At 45.2% G+C, this 25718-nt stretch overlaps 2 protein-coding genes across 7 annotated transcripts; one reads left to right on the top strand and one right to left on the bottom strand.

Annotated features, from left to right (window-relative positions):
* The first annotated feature begins 1154 nt into the window (after positions 1-1154).
* Positions 1155-9356, top strand: LOC309717154 (hereditary hemochromatosis protein-like). Of its 4 annotated transcripts, XR_014279632.1 has the most exons (3): positions 1886-2144; positions 6970-8529; positions 8561-9356. XR_014279632.1 is itself a non-coding variant. In XM_082551481.1 (2 exons), exon 2 carries the CDS (start codon positions 7050-7052, stop codon positions 7992-7994), a length of 945 nt encoding a protein of 314 aa, XP_082407607.1. In that variant the 5' UTR covers positions 1155-1494; positions 6970-7049; the 3' UTR covers positions 7995-9356. The 4 variants fall into 4 exon arrangements, 3 of the variants coding, with proteins under 3 accessions (XP_082407607.1, XP_082407605.1, XP_082407606.1); XM_082551481.1 differs by lacking the exon at positions 1886-2144 and adding an exon at positions 1155-1494 and having other exon boundaries at positions 6970-9356; XM_082551479.1 differs by having other exon boundaries at positions 6970-9356.
* Positions 9357-19577: 10221 nt separating this feature from the next.
* Positions 19578-25462, bottom strand: polr3glb (RNA polymerase III subunit GL b). 3 transcript variants are annotated; one of them, XM_082551483.1, is made up of 8 exons: positions 25226-25462; positions 23643-23795; positions 22958-23087; positions 22794-22862; positions 22248-22304; positions 22065-22153; positions 21718-21837; positions 19578-19844 (listed from the first exon to the last, which is right to left on the bottom strand). In XM_082551483.1, exons 2-8 carry the CDS (start codon positions 23745-23747, stop codon positions 19758-19760), a joined length of 657 nt encoding a protein of 218 aa, XP_082407609.1. In that variant the 5' UTR covers positions 23748-23795; positions 25226-25462; the 3' UTR covers positions 19578-19757. The 3 variants fall into 3 exon arrangements, with proteins under 3 accessions (XP_082407609.1, XP_082407608.1, XP_082407610.1); XM_082551482.1 differs by having other exon boundaries at positions 25125-25460; XM_082551484.1 differs by lacking the exon at positions 23643-23795 and having other exon boundaries at positions 25125-25461.
* Between the last annotated feature and the right edge of the window lie 256 nt (positions 25463-25718).

Genomic DNA, 25718 nt, shown 5'->3' with positions numbered 1-25718 from the left:
ATTAAAATATGGGGCTGTATTGTATTAAAAGCCGAAGAAAAATCAATGAAAAGAAGTCTTGCAAAAGTCCCTTTACTCTCTACATGTTTAAGAATTAGATTTAGTAAAGTCAAAAGTGCGTCCTCCACTCCTCTGTTGGGCCTGTATGCAAACTGCATTGGATCCAGCTGACCTTCAGTCTCTTTCATAATCACATTTCTGATGATTTTTTCAAAGACTTTCATGACAACTGAAGTGAGGGCAACAGGCCTGAAGTCGTTTAGAATTTTTGGACGACTAGATTTAGGGACAGGAACCACGACTGCTTCTTTCCAAAGAGAGGGCACATGTTGTGTTTGCAAGGATTTGTTAAAAATAACCTGAAATATAGGACTGAGTTCATCAGCACAAGATAGGCATTCATTTTTGATGGTGAGGGTAAGCAGCTAGGGAAAGCATTATGTCAATGGGATGTCCTCACTAAGATATGAAAACCAGTGTGTGTGTGTGTGTGTGTGTCAGCGGTGGTGTGTGATTGGCTGAGGATCAGCGTGACAGCTTCTGACTCAGCCACTCATGTTTCCAGCTCTGCTTCCACTTTTAGAGCCTGCAGGCAGAAAGCAGGGCAAAGGTCAGTATCACAGCCTAATGTCTGAATCCACACACTGCACCTGCAGCTCCACACTCACTTTAAGGACAACAGGTCAGCAGGTCGCTAACGAGCCTCTGCTTTATTATGATTGTTATTTATTAATATTTACCTGCACCTTTAGTTAGTATGACCTGAACCCTTCAGCCTGTTTCAGAGCTCACCTGTGTCGGCCTGACCGTGATGTACTCTGGATTATCTGTGTCTGCATGAGTCCAGCACTGACACTTTTGGGGCAGAAAGTCACAGGCTCATTTCCTTCTTGTTTCCTTACAATCAGGTCTTTAAGTCTGACGTCATTAGCCATGTCTGGGCCCAAACTCTGCTGCAGGTCCCAAAGTCAAATGATCACTGTAGCATTACTGAGAGTTGAAAAACTTCTAAATTCTTTCATCTTTAATAAAATGATCAGCGTTGCTGCTTTACCAGGTGAAACAATTACGTTTAACATCCATGAAAACCAAATTTATTACATTTAACAGAGTTAGAAGTTAGCAGGAAGTTAGGTCGCTAGCTTCCACCTAAACATGATGTAGCATGTTCTGACTGAGAGATTTATGAAGCATTCAAACGTACAGCTCTGCTATCACTTCCAACATAAATGAAGACAGGAAACTAAACAGCAGTGACGTTTGTAGGGTTACTGAAGTTGGGCTAGCTGGTATATAATGATGTGCTACGTGGCCGCTAGCAACACAGCTATGTTAGCATAAACACAGTGAAGCTGGAGGATGAACGCTAACTTTTTTCCACTTGATAAAAGTTAACTTGATGGTTCGGGACAAATGTAATCGCATGGCAGGATGCTGTAAACGGACCAAACTTCAGTCAGGAGAACAACTGAGATAATCCATCCACAATACGAGGTTAGTCATTAATATACTGCTGCTGGGCTGGAGTTACATCGTGAGGTTTAAAACTGAGCTTTAAAACGATTAGCGGTAATAAAACCGAAAGAGGCTGACAGCAATCACTGACTGTTTTTAGGGGCTTGTTGAGATTAAATAGAACAAGATACAAAGCATTAAAACATATTAAAAACACAAAAGCCTTATTAAATGCAGACTACTTCGGGCCTGGAAGCAGGACTCATCACGTCATCACTTAAAAACCGAATAGCAGATTTTATTCATTTTACAAACTCAGGAAGTCAAATAACGACTTTTTAATAACGTGTTCATGGACACACTCAAAGAAGCAGCTGCTGGACAAACAGTCCAGGTTAAGCTGGTCATGCTGCAGCCGTGGCAAAGAATGCAAACCGTTTTTATTATTTTTGTCTGATTGGTCACAATCCTCAAATCTGCCCAGAGACAGTGAAAGAAGGATGCTGATTGGCCTAAACTGCCCCGGAACTCAGAGCTCAGAAAATGAAAGTGAAGACTCTCTGAGACACAGACGGATCGAATACGGATCAGGACCAACCGGAATAGATCAGGACTGATCAGCTTCATCGACATGTTTGTCCTGCAGCTGATGTTGATGTCTCTGTTGCTCCACCGCACCATGAGCTCAGGTAGTGAAAGCTGCTGTGCTCACCTGTCTGACTGTACCTGTATCTGTCAGTGTTTGGTTATCTGTTCGATTCAACGTCCTGATTAATTCAATCATTCAGAGACTCAAATGTCACATTTTTAAATCAAAGGTAAAAGATAAAAACATGGTTAGTGATTTCACCGATGGACCTGTGATGTCAGACTGATTTTACAGGTTCAAACTTTTTAATCTCTCTGTACATTTAAAATGTTGCTCGGCATCGTGTAAAAACTGGATTCAAACTTGATTTTAGAAAAGGAAGAAAAAACAAAAAAAAAACCCTAACTTTGACAGCATTTGTAAGGATTTCGTCATGTTAGGGCTGTGTGGCAGGCAGGGATTGACCCAAAGTGCAGATTCAACAGAGGCGAAAGTCTAAGTCAAAAAGCAGCTTTATTACTGAACAAAAAAACATACAAAACCTAAACTGGGAATCAGGAAAACTAAGCATACGTGGAGGCACACAGGGAAACACACAGCATGAGGGAGAAACACAGGGCTACACTGAAGGATAAAGAGGGGAATGAGACACAGGGGGAGAGCACAGCTGGGCGTAATCTGACATGACAACACCAGGGGAAGCAAAACTCAAAACACTGACATAGGACACAGACTTTCAAAGTAAAATAGGAAACATAACAGACGCGGACTTGACGAGGGGATACAGCTGACAGAGAACAAAGGGAACACACCGGCAGGGATGAGTGTACACTAAACAGAAGGAGCACAGAACCACAACCAAAGAACTAGAACACAAGAAATGCAAAGGACCTGAGGAGAGGGGAATACTAGAGACAGAAATCAAAACCAAGAGACGAGCAAAAACACATCATGAAATCAAGGATAACTAATACAAACAGAAAAAGTCCACAGACTCAGGACCATGACAGATTTCACACTTCTCCTTTCCCAGGTATTCATCATTTACCACATCATGAAATTATGTGAAATCTAGACATCAGTGTGCCTCGTTTTGTTTGGTAAGATTGTCTTCATATGGTCAGGGAAGAGACTCAAACGACAACTCAACTCTGGAAGACCCGGCTCGACAACTATGGTATGGGGGTCAATATGAAAAAGACTGAATACCTGGAAGGAGACTCCCCAAACTGATGGCACCATCATAACACAGAGTTGAAGTTCCGCTACCTGTGTTCAGTCATCAGCTACAACGGAAATATCACCTCCGATGTCCGAGCACGAATGATGCAGCCTGGTTAAAATGGCGAGAGGTCACTGGTGTACTTTGTGACACAAAAATGCCAGATCGACTCATGGGAAAATGGCTGCGCATGTTGGCCCGCATTGACCACACATGAGCAGGCCCTAAACACCACGATCTCCGTGGTGTTTAGGGCCTGCTCATGTGTGGTCAATGCGGGCCAACACGGAGATGCACGTGCTCCGATGGAGAATGGGAATAACGAGATGGGACCGGGTTATTAACGAGGACATACGGAAGTGACTAGGTGTAGCCCAAATAAAGGAAAAGATGCTCGAGTCCCACCTGAGGTGGTATGGACACGTGATTCGAAGCGATGAGAACTCTGTAGCAAAAACGGCTACGAGGATCGACCCAGGATGCCGGCCTCGAGGCAGACCAAAGAAACAGTGGCTGGACAAAATCAAAGAAGACATTTAGACCGTTAACGCATCACCTGAGGACGCCTTGGACAGAACCAAATGAAGAAACCTTTGCCGAAGAGCGGAACCTGCACCAGTAAGTAATTTAGTGGCAGTTAGTAATGCCACTAAAATCCCATCTCTCTGGAGCTTCTGCTCCCGGGCCATCTGCAAACAAACCAAAGAAACCATTTAAGCATAAAAATCTACAAAGAAATAACAATAGACCCTCCTCAACTGCACCAAAGATTAAAACTATTCAATCTTAATTATTAATCATTAGTTCTAATAAGTCCCTGTTAAATCATTTAATAATTGATCAAAAATATTAAATTTTCAATTCAGTTCAGATCAATTTTATTTATATAACACCAAATCAGAACTAGAATACTTTATTAATCCCTGAGTAGTCTAAGGAGCTCGGGAAGAAAAGCATCTGGACTTCTTTAAGTTGCTTGAAGACGTTTCATTCGAGAAGCTTCTTCAGTTCTGAGGTCAAATGTCCCAGCCATGTGGGGCAGGTCTGTCAGCACACAGAGCTGAGTGAGAGGGGCTGTTATTGTGTGTGTATATGAATCTCTCACCCCAACCAATCACAGCAGATGGCCCCGCCCCTCCCTGAGCCTGGTTCTGCCGGAGGTTTCTTCCTGTTAAAAGGGAGTTTTTCCTTCCCACTGTCACCAGAGTGCTTGCTCATAGGGGGTCATATGATTGTTGGGATTTTCTCTGTATGTATTATTGTAGGATCTACCTTAAAATATAAAGCACCTTGAGGCGACTGCTGTTGTGATTTGGTGCTACATAAATAAAATTGAAATTGAAATTGAATGATAGCAAACATTAAAACACATTTCCTGCACGCAGAAATGAATTTTCCTTGCTTGAAATAATTTTGCTGTCAAGATAGAATAGAATAGAATAGAATAGAATAGAATAGAATAGAATAGAATTCAACTTTATTGTCATTGCAAATGCACAAGTGCAGGGCAACGAAATGCAGTTTGCATCCATCCAGAAGTGCTTTAGTGATATAGATATATTACAATATATATTAGCAATAGTATAGATATGTAAGTATATTACAGAAATTGTCACGATCCTGGGTCTTAGGACCCAGTGTTTTGAGTTCTAGTTCATTTTGATGTTTATAGTATGTTTAGCTCATTAGGCCTCCTATGTTCATTTGCTTATTAGTTCCCCCTTGTGTTTCAACCCATGTTAAGTCTCCCCTGCCCTTCATGTCTCTCTGTGCCCCCTCTGTTCTGTTTATTGTGGGTCTTTGCATGTTTGAGTTTCTTGTTTTCTGTCACCCTGCATTGTGCATTATGTTCTCATGGTTGGTCTTTTGTTACTCCCTCTAGTCTAGTCTCTTGTGTTCAAAGCTGAGTATTTCCCTCTGTGTATTTTGGTTCTTAGACCTCTGCCTTATGGTTTGTCTCTGTTTCTTAGTTGCTGTCTCCACTGTGTCTAGTTCGCGTCTCTGTGTGATACTTCCTGTTTTACTTTGAAGGTCCATGCCTCATGTGAGTGTTTCTAGTTTTGCGTCTCTGTCTTGTCCAGTCCTGATTTCTCCCAGCTGTGCCCTCCTTCTGTGTCTCATTCCCTCGTTATCCCTCTGTGTATTTAAGCCCTGTGTTTCTCTTTGTCAGTGTCGTAGTCTCCCTCATAGCTGTGTGATTTTTCCCTGTGGCTCCTCGTGCTTTAGTCTCCCCAGTTTAAGTTTAGTACTGTTTTTTGTGTTTCACTTTATGCCAGCATTAAAGCTGTGTTTTTGAGTTTACGTTTCGTCTCCGTGAGTTTGCGTTTGGGTCCTTCTCCTGCCTGCCACACAGCCGAACCATGACAGAAATGGGTCTATTATGGTATGTTATTGTCACGGGTTGCTCTGAGGATCCACTCGCAGGACTCCGGAGTGTGTTGTAACAGAGACCGTTTATTCACAAAAATCTTCACCAAGTGTATTTACAGGCAGTGCGAGGACAGTGCTATATACAAGATGTGCGAGGACGGGTTCCAGGGCTCCAGGGAAAACAAGGGGATCACACACACGCTCACGCCAACCTCTCTCCGCTAGTGACCAGCCACCTCTTACACGCTCCACACAGGGAAACACGGGGACGGGTCCGGGGAATCTAGAACAGAGAGACAAATGTTACTTTCTGAGGCGGAAGTGTGGGAAACTAGGGCTCGACGTGTACTGACAGGAGTCTTCACAACAATCCAGCGTTGAACAGCTGATCTCCTCCTTCTGATATACCAGCTGGTCTGATGAGGCCCAGGTGTGCATGATCCGGGAGGGCGTGGGCTGAGGGCGTGAACCTGCCATGAGTTCCGCCCCGGCAAAACAGGGGAGGGGGAGAGAGATTGCTGATCAGTGCCTTGCCGACCCCGCAGGTTGTGACAGTTATAATGTACACGGTATGAAGTATGTTGTGAATATTCTATAACTATAAGTATGTACAGGCTGTAGTGAGTACAAGCTATGTACAGGCTATGAACAGGATATAAATATGAAAAACTATACAGAATATGAAATAAATAACTTTACAGAATCTGAGATATACAGTTATACAGAAATGGGAACTATGCAAGTTGTAAACAGTTGTAGGATTAAAGATTATCGAATGTACAGAATGATTATTTACACAGAGCTATACAGTAGTGCAGTTAAGATAAGTGAGGGTGTAGATAGTTTCTACAGAGGCTATATAAAGTGCTAGTGGTTGTGAGTGGTGGTTCAGTCCATGTTATTATTGTGTTTGAGGGTACAGTTGTGCCCTCGAGGCCTGGAGTTTGACACCTGTGATATAGAGTGAAACAATGGTTTCACCCAAAACCTGATAATGACCTACATGCTTTTGTTTTTTTTTACAATGGTTCATGTGATGAAGCACATGAAGCACCTGGGACTTTTTACCATTTGGTTTTAGAACTGAACACGCTTCTGGGATGAAATGTCTCAAACAAGGCCAACACACCAACACAACAACCACTGTGCTTACACAGGCCACGGAGAGCAGCCACTGGTTGCAGGACTCCGACCTCAGCCAATGGCATGATAATCGGGTTCAGCAGGAGCCAGTAGTGGGGAAGGGTAGAGCCCAGAGGTCGGGAGCTTTGGGAACATTAGCCTGAAGTTTTACGTTATTTTAAGTAACATTGTTGTAAATTTGTTCCATCAGGCACAGGACGACACTCCCTCTGGGCGCTTGCCTCCTACATCCCAGGCTCTGCCCACTTCCCAGAGTTCACTGTTGTTCTGATGTTGGATGACATCCAGGTGGGATACTATGACTCAAAGGTCGACCGGGTGATGAGGGCGAGCACGGCATCTGACCACGAAGCGGAACTCAACCTGGGCCAGGAGCCCGTGACTGTGCTACGAGACATTTACTCCAGCATGAAGAAGAGGCTGAATCTGGTGAAGCATCGCTTTAACCTGACCATCGATGGCGTTCATGTCCAGCAGAGGGTAACGGGCTGCGAGGTACTGGAGGACGGCCAGCCGGCACTCATCATGTTCAGAGACGGCTCCAACGGGCAGGACGCCGACAGCCTGCTCTACAACATGACCCACTTCACGTATGCTGTCAGGGAAGGCTGGGAGATCCAGTGGGACGCCCTAAAGAAAACATCCTTCCAGATGCTGTATTCAAACATATATCTACCGTTCTGTGTGCGGACGCTCCAACACTTCCTGGAGCGCGAGAAGCACCTTGTGATGCGAAGGGTGAAGCCTCGACTCCGCTTTATCACCAGGCAAGTGGTGGGCGGGGCTCAGGTCACCTGCCTGGCCACTGACTTCTACCCTCGCCACATTAACCTGAGCCTGCTGCGGGACGGCCAGCCCGTGGACGAAGGCGAGCTGCGCATCGGCTCGGTGCTGCCCAATGGGAACGGCCTCTACCAAGTGAGGAAGACATTGATGGTCGACGAAAAGGAGCTGCAGAGGAAACACAACTACACCTGTGAGGCGTCTCACCTGAGCCTGGACAACCGGCTGAGGGTAAACTGGAGGGCGGAGTCATCGTACTCTCACAGAGTTCATTCCATCTCGCCTCTGGTCTTCCTGCTGCTCGCTGCCGTCCTGCTGCTGCTGGTGCTGAGGAGGAGGAGAAGGAGGAGGAAGGAGAGGTCAGAGGGCGTGGCCACAGAAACACAGGAGCAGGTGGGAGAGAGAGAGCAGTCAGACGACCTCGTGACGTGACTCTGTGTGGCATCAGAATCACCTTTATGGGTGTACCTTGATAGGTTTGTAGCTTGAACCTATTCGCTGGAACGTTGAAGACAATATAATTACACAGCAAAAGCATTGAACACCAAGTAGGCAGAGTTCTTCGTGTTACTCATGCATGAGGGAGACCTGCCTGGAGCCAAGTGTCGTCCCACCACTTGACCTCCATCAGACTCTCAGCCAGGTTCCCCATAGCACTCCTTTTATTGTGGTTACATGAATATGCATAGGGTCATTAACATATGACGTCTACATACAAACAAAGAGTACCGTGTGTGTGTGTGTGTGTGTGTGTGTGTGTGTGTGTGTGTGTGTGTGTGTGTGTGTGTGTGTGTGTGTGTGGGGTCAGAGTGTGACCCCATAAATGACTTCCCTAAACCTGCTGGTCTGGAAGTCCAACAGTTCATCTAAACAAAAGGCACTTAGCCTAAAACAGATACAGCCACGTTTATCCTACCATAAAACAATAAAACAAGGTACGACCTCTTCCCATGCTCCCAGGATGTAGGTGTGCATTCCAGTGTGGAATACACACCAAGCCTTTGCAGCCTGCTAAAGATCACACATCCTATCACTACACAATTGATTATACACCTCTAAGCATATATGGTTAAATATTTCTAAGCATAAATGACAATCAACAATACAAAACCTAACAACCTACAGAAGGAACTGAGCTCCAGTTTGTCGCTGCTCTCGCTGCAAACAGAACACAGTAACATGTATGAAATATTAACATGTACAAAAATATATTTGCATATAACATATTTCCATCATGACCTCTGTACTAACAGAGCATCTGTGGAGGCGGAGCTCCAGTTGTAGTGAGAGAAATTCTACGGTTTAGATTGGATTTTACTAATTAGCAGTATGTGTGGATGCAGACTGATAGTCAGTCTAACTAGCATTAGGCACTCGCGACCAATTAAGGTCACTTCCTGAAACAAATAATGGAGATTAAGTATCGGAATTTCAGGAGTGTGACCCCGCCTCCAAACACGCCCCTTCTGATTCTCATCTCTATATGTTCCCCCACTTCTGCAAGCTGTTTATTCTCATTTACGAGCCCCACCCTCCCTTTTCAATTCTCCAACTTCTTCACTTCTGTGTAGTACACGGGTTCTGCCTGGCCCCTTCGAGGCCTTCCCCAAACCGCAGCTCAGCTCATGTCTAAGCTTTTACCTACTAAAACGCTGCCAAACATAAAATGAGGGCGTGGACCCAGCATGTGAAATAAATGAATTAATAACACAGTGCTTCAAAATACTAGAAGCTTCAAAATGAACCCACAAACAGAAATGTCCTTCTGTTATTTATAATAAAGTCATGATTTTATTTGTGTCATATTTATCTATTGATGGATGCTGTCACGAGTTTTTGTGTTTCAAACGTTGTAACTACGTAACGTAACACTATGTTCTTATTGTTGTTCATGGTTTTGGCTTTCTTTAGTGATTGTTCCTCCCTTAGTATTTACCTCAGCAGTGTATACTCTGTGATTTCCCATGTCCCACGTTTCATGTCTCCCCACTCATTGTGTAAGCTGTGTGTCCTGAGTCTGTGTGTTTCCTGTTTTATTTTGATAGTTCCTGTCCTGTGTGCAGTGTATCTAGTTTTGCTTCCCCCTGTCTCGTTAGGTCTGATGTGTCCCAGCCAGGCCCGGCCCTAACCAATCTGGCGCCCTAGGCAAGATTTTAGGTGGCGCCCCCCTACATCGGCAGTGTAGTGTATGTACTCACAAGAAACCGAATAGCTTTGTCTTTGACCTTTTTTTTTTTACTTAAAGAAAGCAAATTCACAATCAGAATAATTAACAAGATAAAAAAATATATGAATAAATAAATGAATACAAAAAAATAAAAAATGAATATATGAAATACAATAACACTGCTTGATGCTGCTGCAAAACTGGTGGGTTGTGCTGCTGAAGTGGAGGCAGCAGCGGTAGATGTGGTAGATGGCCCAGGGGTGGGATTTAGAAACTTCAACAGTGCATCTGAAGAGAGGAGTATGTGACACCACTGAGTATTAAAGTCTAATAATAAAAACATATGATTCCAGGAATAAAATGAAATGATATAATATAAATGAAAAACCAAAGAGATATATGTATGATGTTAACTGATATGCAAATTAGATTAGATTCAATTTATTGTCATCATTACAGTGAAATGCTGAATAGCAGAATGCAAAGTAACAGTATAATATCATATGAGAATGTTATGTTATGATTATCTTTGACCGAATCACAGCAGTGCTCATATTAAAAAACAGCATTCCCTCTCATGTGATATTGCTTAATTAACATTAATGATGTGCGCTTTAACAACTAGGCTTACAACTATAATATATACAGGGGTGGAAAAGTGACTATTACCTGCAGGGTAAACGTTAGCTAACCAGAAGGCAATAACAATGTAAACAAAAAACACCTGCTTAAAAGATGAATACAAATGAGGAATGGTGGGAAAGGTGGGAGTACTGTAATTACCTAACGTTACATTATTATTTTCCATAACAATTTAGCCCCCTCCACAATATTAACTGACGTTAAAACAGTTAACTAGCTATTTATTGATTAGCAATTAGCGAATCATGTAACATTAGCTTAATGCTAAAAATTTAGGTTACTATCACATTCAAATAATTTCATGTAGGCTAACGTTACCTACCTCTGTCTTTTTCTCGTTTCTCCTCCTCTTCTTCTCTCTTTTTCTTCCCTGGCCACCTGACAGTTTTGGCCGTTTTGACATCTTGTGTCCAAAAGGAACCATGATACGGGAAGGGAGGGGGCGCATTGTACGGGGAGGGGGGGCGTAATGTTGTAACAAATAATATTTCTATTAAATAAGATTTACTTTGCATTTTAATTAACGTGGGATTATTTTTTGTATTTAGAAATAATAGTACCAACTTTTTTTTTTTCAACATTTATGGCACTGGCGTGGCGCCCCCTGATGGTCCCAGCTGTGTTCCCTCCTGTCCCCGTCCTCTCGTTGTCCTGCTGTGTTTTCCTCTGTGTCCGCTTTAAGTTTTCATCCCGTGTACGAGTCCTGCGTTTGGGTCCCTGCCTGCTGCAGCACACACCGTGACACATGCAAAGGAAAAGAAATCATTTACACATAATTTCAGTCTTCAGTTAAAATAAGAACAAAGAGGTCCAGTTTGTGTCTGAGGAGACGCGAAGAAAACATGGATCGGCATGTCTGGAGTCGCAAAGACAAGAAAACATCAAATTTAAAAATCAGAGCCAGGAGGAATGCTCAGAGGGCAAAGGTCATCAGTTCACAGAAAGAAAGCAGGTGGTTGGCCACAGCTGCAGAGGTTTGTATCTTAACGGTGACCATAGCTGGACTGGCCATCGGGCATACCGGGCATTTGCCCGGTGGGCCGCTGGCGATTTTTTGTTTTTATGGGCCGATGGATTTTTTTTTTTTTTTTAAGGAAGGGTATATATAATGAAAGGTGTTGGATTGGCCAATTGGTCATGATCGACTCTGGGCTGGACCAATTACAGCCGAGGAGGCCGGATGCACCCTCCCCCTTGTTTAGCAATCACGTGATTTTCGCGCATTGCATGTCGGGAACTCGTGGCAAAACAAACCGCATCAAATGCAAGCATTTGCAGCACCGCAAAACGTTCATTCTCCGGTTCCAATACCTTCTTGTTTTTTCTTTGCCGCACAAAAAAGGAATGTACAAAACAAAAAGAGAACAATGCCGGTCCGTACAAAGACAGACTCGACGAAAAGTCAAAGAAAAGATACGAGGAAAAAAATCAAAGGAGTGAAAGGGTCAGACCCTTACGAGCACACAGAGGGACAAAAGACGTTAGCGTGCTGCCCAACTTTCACCACGCTCAGATTTATAATTACACGGTTCTTGGTGTGAGCGCATACACTCGTGAAGTTTAGTAACTTCAGGTCACTGCAACAAGCCCAGGTACAGTTTACTGACGGATGGGTGCAGGACCTTGAAATGCACCGTGTAGAACGAAAGACCATCGTACGTATCATAAGTTTACCAGTCTCACAAATCGTCTTCATAAATACACATTCGTTAACCGTTTATTAATAGGACCTTTGAGCTCAACGGTAATTAATTAGTAGTAGAAATAATTTCTGGTTCATTACAGAAATGTAGCAGTGACAATAAGACTGTATGCTGTAATCGTACTGGGCAATTAGTGATACAAAAAACCTGTTTTATCCTGTGAATAAAAGTATATGTTTTTGTCAATGTACCATAATAACAGAAGCGAAACACAATATTGTGTCAGGACAATTCACTATTTATGCACAATAAATAAAGGAGCATAGCGCGACAATTTCTGTTCAGCGCCAGACTTGCTTGTAACCTATGTGACCCATGGTAGGTACCTATTTAAAATAGGACAGAGCCGTAGGCGCACAGTCAGTTTAAAAGAGTTTAATTTTTAATACAAAATAAAAGAAACAGTGTAACAGCAGCACCTAAAAACAATTAAAAACGTTACCTTATTAAAAAACGATAAGACTGTATGATTGCCCGTGAGGCAGGACAAGCGCTGCGGAGAACAGTTTAAAAACAAATCGACATAGCACACAGGTTAAAAATGGACGGCAACTCACACATGACCCCAAATGGGTAAAACACTATAGAAAAAAAGGCAAATCTTCGGTGCTGTCTTCACTCGGGCCCCCCGCTGTGCATGCAAGAGCGGGGAGACAAAAAAAGGATTTGTTTTCCCTGCAGCGCCTTCACCGCCTGCGAATCAATATCTGTGGTGCCTACTGATACAGAAAAAGTAAAACAAAAAACCAAAACCATCGACAGCCGCAGCAGTCAGTCTGTCGGCTTACACCAGTTTAAAACAAATTAAAACACACTGATGTGTCGGGTCCTTTGCCCGCAGCCAGAAATCCACCTGGCAAAGCAGCAGCTCGTTACTCTGTGAATAAAAGGCAGGAGATCACTAGCTGGACAATAAAACACAGGAATATTCCTCCACTGAATTGGTTTTGTTACCTGTCCACAAGTTCGTGTCACACCCTAATAAATGTGGGTCAGTGGCGATGAAGTCCACTATACCGTTCTCACGGGAGCAATGTTTCCCACCTACAAGGGTGCAAATAACTGTAAACCTCTGCCAACAGCCAGAGCTCAAGTGGTACATTTTTGTGTAACCTACCGTTCTAACAGAAGTTTAGCGGAGGACGCGTATCAGACTTTCATAGTTAAGAAACACCAACTTGCCCAACTCGGACCAAGCACTCGCAGCTTCAGGTTTGCAAAGGAATACCCAATTGCCCACACCTGCGCTTATGAAAGGAGCGAAGACCAGCTCCGCCCACCAGGGGCGGTCCCAAGTCTCCAGGTCTCACCTGTCACATTCATATCACTAATTATGTTATGAAAATGACGCATTAACTGACCTGTGTGGAAATGCTTGGAAGCTGTTGCTTGTGAAGCTCGCACACAAGAATTTCACTCACATGTGCTGTACCAATGTACCTGCACATGTGATGTGACAATAAAAGTGATTTGATTTGATTTGGAGCAGACTAACATGTGAGCTGGAGTGTTCTGGGACGTTATATTTGGTATATCCAGACCATCCGTCGGCTCTTACTTCGGAAACATGGCTTAAAAAATTTCTCTTCAACGACGTAATCCGATTAAAAAAAACGATCTCTTTACCCGTCGGCTTCCCGTGGCTGTCATGCGACCGGCTATTGCAGTTAATAATACAACAGCTTCTTGACATTTTTTGGGTTTCTTTTTATCGCTGTGTAACTGAGTTCAATTGAAAGCCTGCGTGCGCTAGTACCTCTTGCCACAAGTTCCCAGAATCCTTTGCGGTTTTACCCCTGAATGACGTCACATTTTCAATCTTTGTCCTGGTGGGCCGGTCTCTAGTCAAAATGCCCGGGCCGATTTTTTGTCCCAGTCCAGCCTTGACGGTGACCCTGTCCTCCAAATATGGTGTTTTACGGTAAACTTCATCTGCTGAATCTGAGCCAGGCTGAAACACCTGGTCTGAAGCCTGTGGGAGGTGTACACCTGGTTCATACACCTGACGTTATTCCAAAGCACGACAGAGTCCAGGGACACATCATTCACCTGCACCGTAATCCGTGCAGTGACTCCCAAAGTGTGGGCCGTAATGGTGAGAGAGACATCAGGCTGGTACAGGCGGAGCTGGGTTAGTCCTCAGCTGCACCGCAGCATGTGCCGATCACTAAACGTTGCACTTTGGTAAATGGTAAATGGCCTGTATTTGTATAGTGCTTTACTCAGTCCCTAAGGACCCCAAAGCGCTTCACACTACATTCAATCATCCACCCATCCACACACTGGTGATGGCAGCTACATTGTAGCCACAGCCACCCTGGGGCGCACTGACAGAGGCGAAGCTGCCGGACACTGGCGCCACCGGGCCCTCTGACCACCACCAGTAGGCAAACATGGGTTAGCATTTTGCCCAAGGATATTCGCTATGCAGCCAGGAGGCAGCCTGGGATCGAACCACCTTTACCTGCTAGCAGTTGCTGTGTCCGAATTCAGGGGAAGGACGCTCATAAGGACACTAACTACCTACGTCACAAGGTAGTGTCCTTAGACGGACGGGTAGTCAGGAAGTGAGCGGCTGTGGGCAGCCCCCTTTTTTTCTCCATAGAAACTTTATTGAACAAACAATGAGTATCCAACATAACAGATGGGCTGTGGACAGCCTCCTAGTCTTCAACTCCGCCCTTACTTACGTGTTTTTCCCGTCGCTAGCGCCACAGCGCGAAAACTTTAAAATGGACCCAGAAATGTCGCTCAGTTGTTTGGACAATTTTAATTCTCGAGGAGCTAGAAAAACCTTATCGTCGTCGCCCGCACGTTTTGTACCTTAGGCTCATCAGAGACAATCATGTCCAGGTAAAATAATTTCCTTTAATCTACACGCATTTAGGAATTACTCAGCTAATTACACGATAATTGAATTATTACCGGCGTTGTGCCAAGAAGTGTTCGCCTGTCAAAAATGATTTCCAATGTTTCCAACTGTAATATGTGTAATATCTTTATGTATGTTGGTAAATAGACTTCGGTGAACATGGTTTACAAAGGAGTTTTATATATACAATAATTACCTGTTGTTCAAGTATCTTTATAACTCTGGTTCTAATGTAGATACAATTGATATATTTGTTTTGCTGTCTGCTGTCCTCTTGGCCAGATTACTCTTAAAAAATAAATTTCTAATGTCAACAAGATTGTTTGTGAACTGGATAAATAAAGGATAAAAGTCACTGCCAAAAACTGGTTGCAGCTTCTACCTGTTCCAGGAATGTTGCTGGTGGCTCAAAGTGACCTGATATCATTAATGAGGGAAACATTTGACATGTTTCACATATTATAAAACAACAAGTTATTCATAGCAGGTTAAATACGAGCAATCAGTTTAGGGCAAAAACCGGAAATCAGTTTTTGGCAGACGATCATTTTTTGGCACAACATCGGTCATTCTTACACATGTACTGTGTCATATAACATCCATCCATCCATCCATCTTCATCCGCTTATCCGAGGTCGGGTCGCGGGGGTAGCAGCCTAAGCAAAGAGGTCCAGACCTCCCTCTCCCCAGCCACCTCCTCCAGCTTGTCCGGGGGAATACCAAGGCGTTCCCAGGCCAGCCGAGAGATATAATCTCTCCAGCGTGTCCTGGGTCTGCCCCGGGGCCTCCTCCCGGTGGGACATGCCTGGAACACCTCGCCCAGGAGGCGCCCAGGGGGCATCCTTGCCAGATGCCCGAACCACCTCAGCTGGCTCCTTTCGATGTGGAGCAGCAGCTGCTCTACTCTAAGCCCCTCCCGGATGGCCGAACTTCTCACCCTATCTCTAAGGGAGAGGCCAGCCACCCTTCGGAGGAAGCTCATTTCCGCCGCTTGTATCCGCGATCTCGTTCTTTCGGTCACTACCCACAGCTCGTGGCCATAGGTGAGGGTAGGGACGTAGATCGACCGGTAAATTGAGAGCTTCGCTTTTACACTCAGCTCCCTCTTCACCACGACTGACCGGTGCAGCGTCCGCATTACTGCAGCCGCAGCCCCAATCCGTCTGTCGATCTCCAGCTCCCTTCTCCCATCACTCGCGAACAAGACCCCGAGATACTTGAACTCCTCCACTTGGGGCAGGAACTCATCCCCGACCCGGAGTGGGCACTCCACCCTTTTCCGGCTGAGAACCATGGCCTCAGATTTGGAGGTGCTGATCCTCATTCCCGCTGCGTTACACTCGGCTGCGAACCGCTCCAGTGCGAGCTGGAGGCCCTCACCCGATGAAGCCAACAGAACCACATCATCCGCAAAAATCAGAGATGAGATTCTGAGGCCACCAAAGCGAAAGCCCTCCGCCACTTGGCTGCGCCTAGAAATCCTGTCCATAAAAATTATGAACAGAACCGGAGACAAAGGGCAGCCTTGGCGGAGCCCATCACCCACCGGGAACGAGTCCGACTTATTGCCGGCAATGCGAACCAAGCTCTTGCAACGGTTGTATAGGGATTGAATGGCCCGTAGCAATGGGCCAGACACCCCATACTCGCGCAACACCTCCCACAGGACGCCCCGAGGGACACGGTCGAATGCCTTCTCCAGGTCCACAAAACACATGTAGACTGGTTGGGCAAACTCCCATGCACCCTCAAGTATCCTCGAGAGGACAAAGAGCTGGTCCAGTGTTCCGCGACCAGGACGAAAACCGCATTGTTCCTCCTGTATCCGAGGTTCGACTAGCGGACGAACCCTCCTCTCCAGCACCCTGGCATAGACTTTCCCGGGGAGGCTGAGGAGTGTGATCCCCCTGTAGTTGGAACACACCCTCCGGTCCCCCTTCTTGAAGATGGGGACCACCACCCCGGTCTGCCAGTCCACAGGTACTGCCCCTGATCTCCACGCAACATATATAAACTAAATATCTTTGAAACTGATAGAATCTAATCTTTTGTTTGTTTTTACACAGCACTTTATCAAACTGTTGTCTGCTACAGAGTTACAAGTATTATACTAATAATACAGCACCCACCATCTCCTGCTTGCATATTTCTGAAAACATCTGAGTGGTGTGGCAGCCACGAGTGAGCCCTGCAAACCCTGTGGATGGACGATGCAGTGGACAGTGGGAGGATCCTAAAGCTCTCTTTGCAGACCACCCTGTGTGATTCTCCACTCGCTGACCAGAAAAGACAAACCGCAGGTCTCAGTTGCAGCACCATCCACGTCTGATCTTCAGTAACACTGCCAGAGACTTCCTGTAATCTATTACAGTTGTAAAAGAAACGGTCCAGGACCAGGTCACTCAGCTTAATCCTGTCTGAACAACTGTAAATATTGTTTTTTCATCTTTACTGTGTATTTGAAATATTCTTGTTTAATTGTTTTTGTTATTTATTTATTGCTATCAAATAAATATCCAAGTAATATTGTTCAAAGTTATGTTCATAAATCAAATTGAGTTCAGTGACAATTACTGTTTGTTTGAATCAATTTATTAATACCATAAAACCTTCAAACCAATGCAACACATAAGAAATATATTCAAATAAACACATTTCTCAGTACGTAACTCATTTGGGAACTGATCTTTCTAGAAGTGAAACAGTCGGTCCATCCTCTCCCTGCTCTCCTCTCCTCTCTTTGCTGCCTCATGTCCTCTCTGATGAGGTCTAGCAGCTCATCATCTTCTCCTCTTCCTCCCTGTCGTAGGTGGCTTCGTCATCGCTGTCGTTTTGGTCACCCACTGCTGTGCTTGGCCCTGGGGTGTCCTCGGGGAGAGAGGACATTAGGACAGGAGGCTTAGTGGAAGGCATCTGTCCTATCACCTCATCCATGAGGGCAAACCAGGGCCAAGCACAGCAGTGGGCTTCCCACTGACCCCTCTCCTGAGCCTGGATACTCGCAATCCTAAAGGCAGAGGAAATCAAAGATGACAGCAGGCAAATAAAAACACCACAACTCTTAGTAGTTGCACATTTATTAACTTGTGTTCTTAAGAATCATCTTCTTGATAACACACAGACGTACTTTGTATTCTTTAAAGTTATCTCATGTCTTCTGGCCTGCAAGGGGGTGACTTTCAGACACCAGAGGAACGCCGTGTGGACATCACAGGTCAGCAGCGGTCCGTGAGTGGTGTGGTACCGGGCCACGGGAGTTGAGGCTCCGCTGTGAAATTTATGGTTTTCAGGGTTTGTATCGTTAACTCGGTTTCCCTGGGTCTTTCCCTTGTTGTAGTTGTGCGTCTTATTTTGAAAGAAATATTTACACGTTACCATAGCGACCAGAGAGCATTAAGCGGCAGAGAGGAGGACGTTACTCTCAATGTTGGCACATTTTCAGGAGGACGCTGCTAATAAAGTTACACAATTACTCAGTACATTCACGTTTGTTATTATATTTACAAAATACCAGTTTTTGTCTTGGTCATTTTATGTGGTTGCATTCATCCGCGACACCTTAAAGGCTCCGTGTCTGTGGCGCAACAAAGGTTGGGGACCGCTGCTGTGCAGCATGAGGGTTAATAGGACCGCACTCATATGAATATGATGTGTACATTGATTTATTCTTGTACCTCCACGCCGTAGCGGCCCAATTCTTCACCCCAGTGAAGAGGTGATCGTTTTCTCCTCGTTTTAATAAATTAAGCCGTTTGGTCTTTGTTCCCCACAACATGTCACCAATTCAAAAAATCTAAATTAGCTGTATCCATCCATCCATTCGCTTCCGCTTATCCTTTTCAGGGTCGCGGGGGGCGCTGGAGCCTATCCCAGCTGTCATAGGGCGAAAGGCGGGGTACACCCTGGACAGGTCGCCAGTCTGTCGCAGGGCTAAATTAGCTGTATGTAAGTGGCATTACATGAAAAACCGCGGGACCCGCAATACAAGCTGGTTTACGGTTATTTAAATAAAAGGAACATGTCTCTGCAGATGCCCAAAGCTTAACAACACGGCCGCTACAACAATTTAACTTTTGTACAACCAGATTTTATATACTTACATTTGAAAGTGTTTTCCTCTTCGACCACCATCGTTATCAGGAACAAATCTCCTGTATGACCCGCAATGAATCCTGGGATATAGTAGGACACGAAGGATACATCGGACCCATCCTTAACATTTGGGTAAAAGTAGGACGCATTTGTCGCTCTTTGAATTCGGACAGCCTTCGTCGCGTTGCTGTGACGTCATTGCCTCCAAATATGGCATTTTGAGCATCCTTCCCCTGAATTCGGACACAGCGAGTGACTCATGGTGAAAGCAGCCATTCATCTGACCTCAGTCTCTCCTTTCCTAATGACGATGTCCCTCCGTCTATTTTGATATGACGCTCCTCCACAGCTGTGCATGTCCTCTGACTGTGAGGCCTGGGTGCTAGATGTTACCAGATGCTGTTGTTGTTGCTGTGTGTTACTAGTTTTTGTTTTACCACAGGCACGAGTGTAACGATGGTCCTCCTCAGACCAGCTGCTGCTTCCTGTCACGATCAGCTGGTTCCAGGAGGAACGTTCCCTGAAATGCTTACAGAGCGTGTGTGAGACGTGCTGTTTTTATTGGTCCAGCAGCAGAAAATAAAACTGATTACATTTTGTACAAAAGTTTAAAAACATTCAGAAAAAGTCTCATCATCATCATCATCGTCGTCGTCGGTCTGACTCAACTTCGGTCAGACCGCAGGAACATGTGACTGGAAGTCATGTGTGCTGGTGCTTTAGTAAATAGCCTCGTCCATGTTGTCATCGCTGTCGCCGCCAAAATCCTCGCCGTTATCAAAGTATGACATGATGTAATCCGTCTCCTGCGGCGCCAAGAAAACATCAATTAGAGCCTCAGAAAATCCACGAGATCAATCCCATGTTACAGTGGGGCAAAAAAGTATTTAGTCAGCCACCGATTGTGCAAGTTCCCCCACTTAAAATGATGACAGAGGTCAGTAATTTGCTCCAGAGGTACACTTCAACTGTGAGAGACAGAATGTGAAAAAAAAATCCATGAATCCACATGGTAGGATTTGTAAAGAATTTATTGGTAAATCAGGGTGGAAAATAAGTATTTGGTCACCTCAAACAAGGAAAATCTCTGGCTCTCACAGACCTGTAACGTCTTCTGTAAGAAGCTTTTCTGTCCCCCACTCGTTACCTGTATGAATGGCACCTGTTTGAACTCATCATCTGTATAAAAGACACCTGTCCACAGCCTCAAACAGTCAGACTCCAAACTCCGCCATGGCCAAGACCAAAGAGCTTTGGAAGGACACCAGGAAAAGTATTGTAGACCTGCACCAGACTGGGAAGAGTGAATCTACAATAGGCAAGCAGCTTGGTGTGAAAAAATCAACTGTGGGAGCAATCATCAGAAAATGGAAGACATACAAGACCACTGATAATCTCCCTCGATCTGGGGCTCCACGCAAGATCTCATCCCGTGGGGTCAAAATGATCATGAGAACGGTGAGCAAAGATCCCAGAACCACACGGGGGGACCTGGTGAATGACCTGCAGAGAGCTGGGACCAAAGTAACAAAGGTCACCATCAGTAACACACTACAACGGCAGGGAATCAAATCCCGCAGTGCCAGACGTGTTCCGCTGCTGAAGCCAGTGCATGTCCAGGCCCGTCTGAAGTTTGCCAGAGAGCACATGGATGATACAGCAGAGGATTGGGAGAATGTCATGTGGTCAGATGAAACCAAAGTAGAACTTTTTGGTATAAACTCAACTCGTCGTGTTTGGAGGACGAAGAATACTGAGTTGCATCCCAAGAACACCATACCTACTGTGAAGCATGGGGGTGGAAACATCATGCTATGGGGCTGTTTTTCTGCCAAGGGGACAGGACGACTGATCCGTGTTAAGGACAGAATGAATGGGGCCATGTATCGTGAGATTTTGAGCCAAAACCTCCTTCCATCAGTGAGAACTTTGAAGATGAAACGAGGCTGGGTCTTCCAACATGACAATGATCCAAAACACACCGCCCGGGCAACAAAGGAGTGGCTCCGTAAGAAGCATTTGAAAGTCCTGGAGTGGCCTAGCCAGTCTCCAGACCTCAACCCCATAGAAAATCTGTGGCGGGAGTTGAAAGTCCGTGTTGCTCGGCGACAGCCCCAGAACATCACTGCTCTCGAGAAGATCTGCATGGAGGAATGGGCCAAAATACCAGCTACTGTGTGTGCAAACCTGGTAAAGACCTATAGTAAACGTTTGACCTCTGTTATTGCCAACAAAGGTTATGTTACAAAGTATTGAGTTGTATTTTTGTTATTGACCAAATACTTATTTTCCACCCTGATTTACCAATAAATTCTTTACAAATCCTACCATGTGGATTCATGGATTTTTTTTTCACATTCTGTCTCTCACAGTTGAAGTGTACCTCTGGTGCAAATTACTGACCTCTGTCATCATTTTAGGTGGGGGAACTTGCACAATCGGTGGCTGACTAAATACTTTTTTGCCCCACTGTATTAACAGATTAAACCCAGATTGGTTTCTGACTGGCTGCATTTTAAACCAGTTAATTCCAGTTTAGAGCAGAAGACATCCTGCAGGTGTGAACGTCCCAGTGACATCACTGATGATGAGATTAACTACCTTTAGAGATTATCTGGGATTATTTGGTTACACCCTCGTTAGAGGAGCGTTTGAATAAACTGATCGATCTGGTCTCACCTCCTCGAACTCCTCTTCGTCGTACTCCTCCTCTCCCTCTGCCTCCTCCTCCTCCTGCTTCTTCTTCGTCTCTCCCTCCTCGTCCTCTGACGTCTCCTGCTCCTCCTTCTTCTCCAGGCTCTGGCACAGTTAAGGTGGACTCGTTAGTTTAAGGTGGAACCAGCAGGAAGCCGAAAGTAAACTTGGATCAATAAAACCCAACTCTGTGACACTTTATTAGGAACACCTTCAAACTGAATTAACGTTACAATTTTTTTTTAAACATCAAACGCTCCACGCAGCTGACGGAAACAACCAAACTCAGAAATGTGGAACGTGACTCACAGCGAGACTAAATCCAGACTCACCTCCAGTTTGAGCAGCACCTCCTCTTTATCCTTCACACCCTTCTTCTTCATCTGAGGAGGCGGAGGAGACTGAACGGCAGCCGATACACCTGAACACACACACAGCGCACCGCTAAACACCAGACCATCACCTGTATACACGGAGTGTAATCAGAGTACAGAGTGTAATCAGAGTGTACTGACTGTCTCTGGCAGGTTGCCTGACGTGGACTCGGAGCTCTCTGGGGAATCTCTTCCAGTCTGGAAAACAGGGAGTGGTTAACAGCACTGTGTACTGCTACTGTGAAGTATTACTGTATAGTATGACTGTGTACTGCTACTGTGTACTGCTAGTGTGAAGTATTACTGTATAGTATGACTGTGTACTGCTACTGTGAAGTATTACTGTATAGTATGACTGTGTACTGCTACTGTGTACTGCTACTGTGAAGTATTACTGTATAGTATGACTGTGTACTGCTACTGTGTACTGCTACTGTGAAGTATTACTGTATAGTATGACTGTGTACTGCTACTGTGTACTGCTACTGTGAAGTATTACTGTATAGTATGACTGTGTACTGCTACTGCATCCTGTATTTATATTTATTTTATACCTGAAAATTTTTATCCCAAATTCTTCTACTGAGCATGTGCAGAAATTCACCTGGTTTCTGATTGGATAAATCCTGAAAAAACAGTGAATGCTGCTGATTTTTGATTAATCACTTGCTGTGGGCGGAGCCTCACCTGGAGCCCAGTCCAGCAGCTTGTCCATCTGCTCGCTTCTGTTGTACTTATCAGAGTAACGCTCCACATCTGGACAGGAAACATGAAGCACAGGTGAGACTTTCACAATAAAGCTGCAAATCATCAGCGGGAAGACGAGCGAAGTGTGACGTGTGACCTCTGACCTCTGTGAGTCACCAGCGGCTGGATGAAGCTGGGCAGACTCCTCATGGCGCCTCTGAAATCCTGCTTCAGGGCCAACAGATACTCCGCCTCCTCCCCGCCTGTCAGGGGGAGGGGCTTCCGCTCCATCACCTTGACAAAAGCAAGGCATTAACGCGATGTTCCAGCATGAATTGCTTTCACCACTTTAATGACTTAATTTTAGACTTAAATTACAGCCTGTCTGTGTGCATTGATCAGATTATTGATCAGTGATGGAAGACAGACCTCTGTCAAACTCCTGAACACATCAATAATCAATAATCAATAATCTGAGAGGACAAGAAGCTGAGTGCTGAGATAACATGCGGCTCAGATTGTGGTGTTTGTAACCCTGTAACCAAAATATCCGAAAATGTTATGTTTGTGCATAGATGAGGATTTGTGTGTTTGTCGTGGCCGCGGGTCTTTGTATCTGCAAACAGACCTTAAAAATAAATAAATCGTGTTTTTGTAAAACATATTTACACAACTACAACGTCTGAGTTACAAGTGCAAAATATTTACGACCAAAGTCTGAGCCAATAACACGGCGTTTTATTATCAGCATGAGTTATTGGCGGGAACTGAGTGACATCATTAGGTCACACCTAGTCTGATGCTTATCCCCCCCCCCCCCCCCCCGAGTGGTGCAGGTGAGTCTCTTACAGGAAACACAGGTGTGGGCTGCTGCACCGATGGAGGTGGAGCATCTCCTTTGACTGTTTCCATAGTGAAACTTAGCATCCTCTGCCCCCGCCCACGTGCCGCCATCGCTACTCGGATGGGTCACACAGATCCACTCAGCAGTTAGAGCAGAACCTGGATCAGAACCAACGGAACACAATTAGAACTCCACCCGTCTCCAAAACATGCGAGGCTGAAGTGGAGGCGGGGCTAACAGTGTGCGTGAGTGTGTGTGTGGGGGGGTGATGTCTGCAAACAAACGTAATTATCAAAACAGACATGTGACAGGACGGTCCTCTGCTTCATCAATGAGACCATGATGAAGAACTCGAACCCATAATGTTTCCACACCACTGAAGGTTTTTCTCTTTTCAACCAACGGCAGTCACTCTCCTCTCCAAATAACTTCTGCTTAGCTTTCCGAGCTTCCCTCGTGTCCTCTTAATTGTTGTGACACGTGTTCGAAACGCAGAGAGGTGCGCTCGATTTGCCACACGGAGCAGCGCCAGAGTAAAGCATGAGGGAGGGGCTAATAATTGGCTCAGTCATTTTTAATGATCGTTGAAAGCCCAGATCGTAATTTAGATTAAAATTCGATTAATTGAGCAGCCCTATGTCACGTGTATCGGGGTGAGATGATACATGACTGATGATTTGCGTGACTTTTTCTTCAGTTCACATGTGACAGCTTGCAAGCCCTCCAGAGAGTGATCCGTACAGCAGAACGCTGCTGCAGGATTGCTCTCCCCCCGCTTCAGGACACCTACACCAGGAGATGCCGGACTAGAGCAGCGCAGATACTGAAGGACCCGTCCCATCCTGGCAACAAACTGTTCCAACTTCTGCAATCTGGTAGAAGGTTCCTCATCATCCGGGCAAGGACAGAGAGACTCAAGAGGAGCTTCTATCCCCAAGCCATCCGTGCCCTAAACACACACACCCGCCCTCTCACATCATCTATAATTGACTGAGACAGGACTCTTCCAGACACTCTAAATCAAGGCACAATGTACATTTCAATTCCTTTAATTTTAAATATGTTTATATTGTCTATCCTGTAAAATAGTCAGATATCTATTCATATTAATGTACAGAATTCACCTGCTTGCTGCTACTACTGCATTCACCCAGTGTATATACTACATATATATAATGTTCTTCCTCTACAGCCCCCCCCCCCCCCCCCCGCCCCCATTTTTGCACATGTCGAGGCGCGTGTCAGGCTACATTTCACTGTGTGTTATACTTGTATAACTATGCATGTGACAAATAAAGAACCTTGAACCTCACAGGTGACACACACGAGAGATTCAAGTAAACCCGAGTAACCGGATTAAAAAGCCAAAGCTGTTTGAATGAAAAAGATAAGACATGACATGCACATTATGTGCACATTATGTGCATGTCATGTCTTTCTGTGTGTATGGAGACAGAGGCCAATCACGGTGTGGGGACAGTTCCCACCTGGACACCTGGTGAGGCGGACCTCCAGCAGCGGGTTGTAGCTGTTAACCGCTGTTAGCATGTGTTAGCTGTTAGCAGCGGTGTTAGCGGAGCTCCCTAACCGTCAGTGCGCCTCTCTCTGCAGCCTCAGTCCGTCCCGTCGCGCCTTCTGACTCCGCTCTCTCTCATCTCTTCCTCGGGTCTCTGTCGGAGCAGCTGTCCTGTTTCTATGCGCTAAAACATCTGTTCACATCTGTTTACGTGCTGCTCCGCGCCATCACAGCTTCTTCTTTTTCTGCGGCGTGCTGCTGCTTCGGTCCGCCATCGCCACCTACAGGTCAGAAGTGTTTCCGACGGTTTAGCTCAGGCGTGTCAAACTCCCTGCACAGGGGCCTCTTCCGGCCCGTGTCACCTCCAGTTCCGGATCATAGATTCACGTAAAACATATAATGCTGTTTGGTCCTGGAAGTTCCTTTTTGTTAGGAGGATTTACTTGTTGTGGAGTGCAACAGCTCTAATGTGTACACAAGTGTCTGCATTAATATCGTGTTAAATGATAGAAGTGCTGTCATGTGTGTGTCCAGAAACAGAGGACTAATGTGTCTGACTGTTAGT

Source organism: Aulonocara stuartgranti (assembly GCF_965226115.1).
Source record: "Aulonocara stuartgranti genome assembly, chromosome: 11".
NCBI classification, from domain to species: domain Eukaryota; kingdom Metazoa; phylum Chordata; class Actinopteri; order Cichliformes; family Cichlidae; genus Aulonocara; species Aulonocara stuartgranti.
Note: the sequence above shows the minus strand (reverse complement) of the source record. Positions and strands in the feature narration are given on the sequence as shown.